General features: G+C 43.5%; 1 protein-coding gene across 1 annotated transcript; it reads right to left on the bottom strand.

Moving 5' to 3' along the window:
* Positions 1–5211: 5211 nt before the first annotated feature.
* Positions 5212–7272, bottom strand: LOC115980886. Its single transcript, XM_031103089.1, has 2 exons — positions 5677–7272; positions 5212–5562 (listed from the first exon to the last, which is right to left on the bottom strand). The coding sequence occupies exons 1-2, from the start codon at positions 7270–7272 to the stop codon at positions 5212–5214; spliced, it is 1947 nt and encodes a 648-aa protein (XP_030958949.1).
* Positions 7273–10212: the final 2940 nt, after the last annotated feature.

Here is a 10212-nt window from a genome sequence, read left to right as displayed (position 1 = left end):
CGTCTAGAGCTCAAGAGCAAATTTGAAGAGCGGGTTTAGGCGGCAATCAAGTACGCAAGGACGATCGAAGATTTTGGTGAATTGATCGATCCGCGCACTTTAGCTCGTCACCGTTTGGGGCCGGAGCCTTCCCTCTACGTCCTCAGTACCCTCGATCGAGAAGAGAAAAAACGTAAGCTGTACTTTCCAATAGATTTGTCTTCTTTTTCTTCGTTCTTAACTTCTTACCTTCTTTTTATTCGTCCTTAACCTCTTTTTCTTCGTCCTTAAATTCTTTCTCTCTTTTGTGTAGAAATGACGTCCAAGTTTAACAAAGAGATGTACAAGAAAATCAAGGACAAGAAGAATGAGCCTCTTTCCAACATAGGTCAAAGGAGGCTGAGAATCACAGATAAGGAGAGGGACAAAGAAAAGGAGGTGGTGGAGAGAGGCTCGTCCACACCTGCCCTTGACCTGGATGAGGGTTTGGCTGCCTCTCCTAGCATTTCGGTTGAGGAGGTGGCCTGTCCTTTCAAGAAGCAGAAAGTGGCGAGCAAGGGGAAGGAGAAAGTTGGTGCCAGCGTTTGGTCGGATGCCGAGACGGCCATGGACCGTGCCAACGAGCTCCTTACTCCCAGGGAGATGAAGGAAATTATGAGCGTTCCTTCCCACGAGATGGTGAGTCATCACGTTCATAAGCTCGTGCAGGTAATCTACCACATTCTTGTCTTTTTCTTCGTCTTTAACTGCTTGACCATTTTTGTTGACTTTGATTGAACTTTTTCGTCCTCAGGTGTTGGGGGAGACCATGCACATTACTACGCAGTATCTAGCAAATGAGGAGAAGGCCGTTGTGGCCAACTCGAAGGTGGAAGCACTGGAGGCTGAGGCTTCGGGCTTGCGGAAGGACTTGATCGCAGCCATGGACTCCCTCAACACTTCCAAGGAGCAAGTTCAAGTCCTGACGGAGCAGCTGGACACTGAAAAACAGTCAGTGAAGCAGGAGGACGAACTCCTGGCAGTAGCTGCCCAGAAAATGAAAGTCGCTGTGGCCAAGGCCGTCGCTGCTTTCCAGACCATGGAAGAATATAACACCATCCTGTTCCAGTGGTACTTCAAGGGGTTCGAGTTGCTTCGGAGATATTTGATCAAGCATGGACCTGGTACGGACCTTAAAGACTTAGATTTTGAGGCCGTTGACAAGGAGATCGAGGAAGACAAAGCGGCTCAGACAGCAACGTCTACCGGTGCGGAACCTTCCCAAGCGAACAAGGACGACGATGTTGCCCCTCCAACTTGATTTTGTCTTATTGAAAAAGTTTTTATTTTCTGTTTTGTTTGTATGTATTAAATTTCATAAACAGCTGATGTTTGGATGCCCCACTTGTTTTTTTGGGCCCCATTTTTGCCTTTGAACAATTTAGCTTTATATAGTAAGTCTATTTGACAATTTGGCTTTATATAAACGTCTGCGTGTTTACCTTTGCCTTTCATGATTGTATGTGTTGTGTCAAGATTTTCTTTTGGATGTTCATCTCTTCCCTATTTGGGGACTTTGGAAAGGTTTGCTGGCACACTGAATTTATCCTCGTCATCCTGTGCCTCTTGAGGTACTTTTGTTCCGTGCACCTTTTTTTTTTTTTTTTTTGACTATGGACGAGGTTCGTCTATTCGAGGAATTTGATCGTCTTGCTTTGTTGGACGATGCTCATCCATTTAAGGAATCTAGTCGCCTTTCTTTGTTGGACGATGTACATCCATTTAAGGAATCTTATCGTCATTTTTCTTTTTGAGATGATGTACATCTATTTAAGGAATCTTATCGTCATTTTTCTTTTTGGGACGATGTACATCCATTTAAGGAATCTTATCGTCATTTTTCTTTTTGAGACGATGTACATCCATTTAAGGAATCTTATCGTCATTTTTCTTTTTGAGACGATGTACATCCATTTAAGGAATCTTATCGTCATTTTTCTTTTTGGGATGATGTACATCCGTTTAAGGAATCTTATCGTCTTTTTTTGTTGGACGATATACATTCATTTAAGGAATCTTGTCGTCTTTCTTCGTTTAGAACGATCGTTCGCCACTTATCGTCTTTTTGTGTTTTAGGACGATTGTTTGTGTTATTTGGGAAAAATTGTGGCGCATGACTTGCTGAATAACACTTAAGAAATACTGGATAATACTTATGAATTGAATAATAAGTAACGGGTTTTGAATAATCGCTTACATAAGACAGGAAGTATTAAATTGAGTTTTACAATCAGGCTATGGTTCCTTTTCGTAATACCTCTTTAGATGTTCGACATTCCATGGACGAGGTAGTCTCTTTCCTTCTGAGTCTTCCAGATGGTAACTTCCCTGACGTGAATAATGGACGACTCTGTAGGGCCCTTCCCAGGACGGTCCCAGTTTGCCTTGTGCTGGATCTTTCGTTGCGGGGGCGACTTTTCTAAGGACGAGGTCTCCAACGTTGAATCTTCTCAGCTTCACTCTTCGATTATAATATTCGGCTATCTTCTGCTCGTATTTGGTCATTCTTTGGGATGCCTGGTCTCTAATTTCATCCAGGCTGTCTAGGTTTTGTTTCAATTGGTCGTCATTGGTTTGTTCGTCAAAGAATTCTCTCCTAAGGCTAGTGAGCCCAACTTCGACTGGGATGACTGCTTCTGTGCCATATGTCAGACTGAACGGTGTTTCTCCTATTGGTGTCCGTGCTGTTGTCCTATATGCCCACAAGACACTTGGTAGTTCTTCAGGCTACATTCCCTTTGCCCCCACTAACCAGGACTTGATAATCTTGAGCAGGGTCCGGTTAGTTACTTCCATCTGTTCGTTGGCCTGAGGATGACCTGGCGATGAGTACCTATTTTTGATGCCCAAGCCCGAGCAAAATGATCTGAACTTTTGGTTGTCAAACTGACGACCGTTATCTGATATGATCGTCCTTGGTATCCCGAACCTGCAAACAATATTTTTCCATACAAAATTTTGTACCTTTGCTTCGGTGATTGTCGCCAGAGCTTCTGCCTCCACCCATTTTGTGAAATAGTCAATAGCGACGAGCAGGAACTTTACTTGTCTTTTCCTTTGAGGTAAGGGGCCCATGATGTCGATCCCCCACTGTGCGAATGGCCAGGGCGAGGAGATTATGGTCATCTTTTCCCCAGGGATTCTTTGAACATTCCCATACCTTTGGCAACTATCACACTTCTTCACGAAATCAGCTGCGTCTTGCTGCATCGTTGGCCAAAAGTAGCCTGTTCTCATGATCTTCCTGACGAGGGACTTTGCCCCCATGTGGTCTCCGCAGATTCCTCTGTGCACTTCCTCCAGGATGTATTTGGCTTCCTCCCCTTCTACAAATCTCAAATACGGTTGTAAGTAACCCTTTTTGTAGAGTTCGTCATTAAGTATCGTAAATCTGGCTGCTCATTTCTGGACCTTTTTAGCTTCTTTTGGATCTGACGGTAGCCGTCCTTCTCGAAGGAATGACAAAATCAGGCTCGTCCATCCAAGGTCGGCGTGCACCGAGAGAGTTTGAAGTCCCTGGATGCTAGGAAAGTTTTGTTCTTCCATCTTCCAATTGAACATTTTATTTTGGTTGTTCGTTGAGGCATTTCGTGCAACCTCGTCAGCTTCAGCGTTCTGATCCTTGGGGATCTGGATGAACTCTACGTAATTAAAGGTGCTTACCAGCTGGTTCGTCAGTTTGAGATACTTCTGCATTCTTGCCTCCTTTGCTTCGTACTCCCCTCTCATTTGCCCTATGACGAGCTGGGAGTCGCTCTTGAGCACAATATTCTCACCTCCGAATGCCCGAGCTATTCTCAATCCTGTCAATAAGGCCTCGTATTCCACCTCATTATTGGTTACAGGGAATTTGAGCTGGACCCCACACTTGAGAACATTTTTCTCAGGGGAAGTGATGATGATGCCTACTCTGCCTCCTTTCTGAGTGGACGACCCATCAGTGTTTATCGTCCAGAGACTCTCTACGCTCCCGGGGGTGGTGAATTCTGCTATGAAATCAGCCAATGCCTGCGCTTTTATTGCTGTCCGTGGACGGTATTTTATGTCAAATTGGCTAAGCTCGATTGCGCATTGTACCATTCGTCTGCGCACTGTACCATTCGTCCTGCTACTTCGGGTTTGTTCATTGCTTTTTTGATGGGTTGGTCCGTCAATACAATGATGGGATTGGCTTGAAAGTATGGACGAAGTTTTCTCGAAGCCATAATCAGGGCAAAAGTGATCTTCTCTATGCGAGGATACCGCGCTTCAGCACCCTAGGAAGCCTGGCTGACGTAATACACAGGAAGTTGCAACCTGTCTTCTTCTCTGATCAACGCCGCGCTGACGGCTGTAACAAACACAGCTAAGTACAGGAATAAGTCTTCGCCCTCTTTCAACGGGCTTAAGAGCGGAGGGTTACTAAGATAGCGCTTCAACTCTTGGAACACCGTTTCACATTCCTCCGTCCAGGAAAACACTTTCTTCAAAGTCTTGAAGAATGGAAGGCATTTGTCTGTAGCCTTCGAGACGAACTTGTTGAGGGCTGCTATTCTTCCTATGAGGGATTGCACTTTTTTGACCGTCCTGGGTGAGGACATTTCAAGGATGGCTTTGACCTTCTCGGGATTTGCTTCTATCCCTCTCTACAAAACCATAAACCCGAGGAATTTTCCCAAGGAAACCCCAAAAGCACACTTGGATGGGTTCAGCTTCATGCTGTACTGCCTGAGCATATTGAACGTCTCTCTAAGGTTGTTCAGATGATCTTCCTCCTCTTTGCTCTTGACGAGCATATCGTCAACGTAAACCTCCACGTTTCTCCCGATTTGCTTCTCGAACATTTAGTTCACTAACCTTTGATAGGTGGCACCTGCGTTCTTGAGTCCAAAAGGCATGACCTGGTAACAGTATAGTCCCTGGCTGGGGATAAAAGCAGTCTTTTCTTGGTCTTCTTCAGCCATTTGTATCTGGTTATATCCGGAGAACACGTCCATAAACGTGAGAAGTTTGTGCCCTGCTGTGGAGTCCACTAGCTTGATTTAGGTCTGTAAAGTTGACACACATTCTCCACTTCCTATTTCCTTTTTTGACCATGACTACGTTGGCCAACCACTCGGGGTAGTGGACTTCCCGAATAATTTTGGCTGCAAGTAACTTATTTACTTCATCCATCACTGCCTTGTTTCGCTCAGGGGCAAAGACTCTCCTTTTCTATTGGACGGGCTTCTTTCCTTGGTCAACATTCAGGTGATGCTGGATGAGGCTTGATGGGATTCCTGGCATATCTTCGTGGCTCCATGCAAATATATCGAGGTTGCTTTTCAGGAAGTTGACGATCTCTTCCTTCGTCCTGGGACTCAAGCTCGTCCCTATTTGGGTCGTCTTTGGTGGACTCCCTTCAGCTAGCTCTACTGTTTCAAGCTTTTCCACAATCTCTGGCGATTTCTCTTCGATCGTCCACGTATGGTTCTCTTTTGAGGCCAGGACGGCCTGATAGCATTCTCTTGCCAACACCCGGTCTCCTTTAATTTCTCCGATCCCCTGTTCTGTTGGGAACTTCACCTTTAAGCAGTAGGTGGAAATAGCAGCCTTCTAGCGATTGAGCATTAGTCTTCCTATGATCACATTGTAGGACGAGGGTGAGTCCACTATTAGGAAATTATGCTGGTTGGTTACCTGGAGGGGGTATGATCCAGCTGTCACTGTCAACGTCACTATTCCCCTAGGGTATACCTTGTCCCCACTGAAACTGACGAGGGGAGACTCAAAAGGACGGAACCTTTTTGGGTCTAGTTTTAGTTGCTGGAAGGCAGGAAGATAGATTATGTCGACTGAGCTTCCACTGTTGACCAGGACTCTTCGCGTGTTGAACCCCTCGATCATGATCATAATGACGAGTGGGTCATCATGAGGTTGCTTTACACTTCTGGCATCTTCCTCAGAGAAGTACAAGTCTCCATCGGTTTGTCTTTGCTTCAACGGGGGTATACTGTGGACACTGTTTACCTGCCTTTGGTATGATTTCCTGAGGGATTTGAATGATCCCCCAGTGATTGGTCCTCCGGCGATAGTTTTTATCTCCCCCAGTGCATTTTGTGGATGAGGTTGAGGGCGGTCTTCATCTCTCTTTGAACTACCTTGCTGGCTTTTCTGTCCGTACTTGTCAGAATCTCCCCTTTTTATATACTGTTGTAGTTTCCCATTACGGATGAGCTCTTCAATTTGCTCTTTCAGGTCCCTGCAATCCTCCGTGTAATGCCCATGATCTTTGCGGAAGCGGCAGTATTTCCTCTTTTTGCGTAAACCAGGCGCTGAATGGAGTGGTCTTGGCCACTTGAGAGACGGTTTGTCCCTTATCTCCGTCAGAATTTGGTCAACGGGCATCATCAGCGGTGTGAATTTCGCTGGACGAGAGTTCTTTTCCTCTCTCTGCCTGTTTCCATCGTCATTCCGTCGATCAGCCCAATCCCTTTTTTGCCCTCGTCGATCGTCCTCCTTTTCCTTCTTCTTTTCCTTGTTCTTTTCTGCTCCGTCAATGGCTGCTAGGGCTTCTTCCGCGTTCATGTACTTCTGTGCCTTCAACAATGCCACGGCCATTGTCTTAGGGGGGTTCTTTGCCATAGATGCCACAAAATCTCTAGACTTCAACCCTGCTTTGAAGGTTGTGAGATGTACCTTATCATCCGTCTCGTTTACTTCCAGCATTCCTCGGGTGAAACGTGTCACATAAGACCTCAATGGTTCCTTCTCTCCTTGTCTGATGGTGAGCAGATGGTCGGCAATCCTTTTTGGACGCTGCTCGCCTACGAAATGACGAACAAAGGAACTGCTTAACTGTTCAAAGTTATCAATGGACGATGTTGGCAACTTGTTGAACCACTCCCTAGCTGCTCCTTTGAGAGTTGTAGGGAAGGAGCGACACAAAATCTCATCAGGTGGCTGTTGGAGGCCTAGGGTTGTCCTGAAGGTATTCAGGTGATCCAAGGGATCTTTCAGCCCGTCGAAGGGTTCTAGCTGGGGTAGACGGAACTTGGAGGGTATTGGGCACTCCTGGACGGCCATGGTAAAAGGTGAGTCCATCTTCCGGACGATCCTCTCCAGGCTTTGGTCCATTTTTCCTTTGATGGCGTTCCTCAGTTCGTCCATCTCTTTCCTCATCTCTCTTAATAGATCCGAGCATGCCTCTTCCGGAGTGCTGGTTCGCCTTCTGTTGCTGTCTTCGTCGTCGCCCCTGTCTGCACAATTACTTTCCTGTAGCAACCGTTGCTTCATCTCTTGGTTCTGTTGGTGAGTTCCTCCACAGTGGCTGATAGCGACTGGATTTGTAGGGCAATGCAGCGAGATCTGAGTTTGTACTAGATTCCATCTGGACCGGGGACAGATCACGTGTTCAATCGTCCCCACAGACGGCGCCAAACTGATGATGCTCAGATCGTCAGCCAATTATGATTGTCCAGATGGAAGTTGTCCTCAGCCAACCTAATCCTCAATAACGAGTGAAGGGAAGAACGGGTGTAATTTGCCGGCGTGGTGCCTGCCAAAAAGTTTCCGATGCCAAAGTCAGAAAGATTGACAAAAGAGAGCTGTGAAAATAATGTACTAAAGTTTTTGCCTTACCTCCACCCGTTTTGGGGTTATGTATTTATATGCATGCACTTACAGGTGGTTTCTTCTAGCCGTTGGTGGAGTCTTGATGGAGACTTTATTCTTGCTTGGTAACGCCCCTGCGGGGTGTTAATGGTGAGCTACTCCTCCCAACGGTCTGAAGATTGATTAATGTTTTATAACGGTTTCTCGAGGGGTGGAAGTGGGTTTACTCGTCCTTGAGCGACGATCATTTCTTCCAGGACGATCTTGTTTAGGCCGTCCGTCACTAGTCGTATGGACGATGATGATTTGTTCGAGCCTATTAGAGGGTTTTAGAAGTCGAGCTTTCTAGCAAGATAAAGAAGTTGCTGAAGATGCTTTTCTCTTTCCTCTTTGATTCTCCATGGTTGTAAAATTTTGTTTTCTTTTCGGATTTCATTGATGCTTTCTTTTATAGGATTCAAGTTCTCAGTTTTTGAGCTCGCTTCTCTCTGTCCTTCCTTTGTATGCCTATCATACTAAGGTGTCCTAATTTTTTTTTCTGGCATTCTCGTAAATTATTTTACTACTGATCCATAAAAGAGGAAAAAGATGTTAGTTACCAATTCTATGAGATATAAGCTAAAACAGCACTCTGAAACCTGGGGTAGAGCAGACAATATATCCTCTTGGATATTGGTACTATTCGTTGAAGCATGAACCAGTTCCCAGAGTTGTCCTTAAGCCTCATCCCAGGTGCTATCTTTAAATACTAGACAAAATTAATTTACTACCACCAATTAATTTACTAGCATTGAAATCCACATACAACAAATGGGAAATCTAATGCAAAAACATCAAACAGCTAAGTTGAATTTTAAGGATGCAATTTTCTGGATTAAGTCTTTGTTCATGTCTCTTCAATTACAACTAAATAAGATAATCCAATAATTAAAAAAGATTGGCATTAGTGCATTACTGATAAGGAAGAGAAAAAGAAAGGATGGTGGTTGGTGTTACCAACAAAATCATTGAAAAATTCAGATTTTTGATAGGCAACTGAAAACACTACCAAACAGAATGCCTTTTCTAGATGCAGTCTAAGCCTGTGGCAAAATTTACATAGATGGTCAATAATTTTTTTTTTTTTTTTTTGGTAATTAGGACTTTCATTCAAGAAACTAAGAAACAGAAGCAATTACATCAGAATCAGGACAAAACCTGAAATGAAAAAGACCATAAAGGTCAGCAAGATAAAACTCCAACAGACTAGACGGAGGGGAATCATAATACAGCATATCTGAATCTTGAAGTGATCCTATTCTAGCAAGAGCATCCGCACAGGCATTTGCTTCTCTATAACAGTGGCTCACTTTAATCTGAGGAATTTGAGAAATAAGAAGTCTACAATCAGCCACAAGGGATGAGTTTGTAGCATTGGAGGTGTTGTCATTGTTCATCAATTCAACAACAGCTTGTGCATCTATCTCTACTTCAAGAGCACTAATTCTCAAGTTCAAACACATAATTAACCCATCCCTTAAAGCCCAAAGTTCTGTTAGGAAGCTGGTGGTTTTTCCTATGCTTCTGGAGAAAGCTTGAATCCACAAACCAGAGTCTGATCGAAGAATGCCTCCTCCACCTGCTGTACCCGGGTTTCCAAGAGCTGAACCATCTGTATTCAGCTTGAACCAGTTGCAGAACGGTCTTTCCCATCTAATACTTCTCTCGACACGAGGACTCTTGGAAGAGTTTCCTTGAGCACAAAACACAAACTCAGTTTATACTACCTATAAAATAAAGGATTTTTGAGGAACACCTTTGAGGTGAAGTGGTATAATACACACCAAGACTTTTTACTTCAATTATCAACACTCAAGTAAGGTGTGCGCCATGTAAATGAAGGGACCATGTTAGGCACGCCTTTTTCACTTTTGGTGCCTCCTGAGGGCTGAGCTGAGGCATATGCTTAGCTGAAAATACTTACACTAATTAAATTCAAAGCAAAAGGTAGTGCGAAGTTTAGAAAAATAAACTGTGGTCAAAACGAGGGAATGAAAATAGCCCAAGTGAGCAGCCTCAATTTATAATCGCTAGCAACAAATACATTTTTTTTTTTTTTTGGAAGTGGCTAGCAACAAATACTTCTTGGCTATTAAAGATAAGTTTCTCATTATTTATCTGTGTACTTTGAGGTTATCTTGGATTCTTTTTTGAGCATTTGAATTTCCCTAATTTCTAGGCCTAAAATTTTGCCCCAATCACTGTGACTTACAAACTTCAATGACCCTTTTTCTGATAACATGCAGACCTCAATGACTTAATCCCTCGCTTAAGCATTCTTTCCATCAATTGGGATTTAAAAAAATATTAAGCCTTATTTCTACTAACCAATTTTTCCTTCATAGTCTAAAAATATTTCATATTTTGTACTGCCAATACGATTATTGTTTACATTATTGAAATGTAGAAATTTAGAAATAAAATTATATGTTGGAACTAGCCTTGAAAATTTTAAATTAAAATTAATGGTTCCATTGGATAAATTTCATCAATAGATAAAAATTGTTGTCTAATACACTATTAAAGTCAATTAAACTAAAGATTGAAATCCAAATCCTTCTCTTTAAATTCGTTTATCCAATA

Source organism: Quercus lobata, chromosome 3, assembly GCF_001633185.2.
Source record: "Quercus lobata isolate SW786 chromosome 3, ValleyOak3.0 Primary Assembly, whole genome shotgun sequence".
NCBI lineage: Eukaryota > Viridiplantae > Streptophyta > Magnoliopsida > Fagales > Fagaceae > Quercus > Quercus lobata.
The sequence above is the reverse complement of the archived record's forward strand: the minus strand, read 5'-3'. Positions and strand labels throughout refer to the sequence as shown.

Bases quoted from the DNA above. Each gene is read 5' to 3' on its own strand.
- LOC115980886 (XM_031103089.1), bottom strand. From the start codon at position 7,272: ATGAAGCAACGGTTGCTACAGGAAAGTAATTGTGCAGACAGGGGCGAC. The intron at 5,563-5,676 runs GTAACCAACCAG...TACTGCTTAAAG, and splicing joins CTGGATCATACCCCCTCCAG to GTGAAGTTCCCAACAGAACA.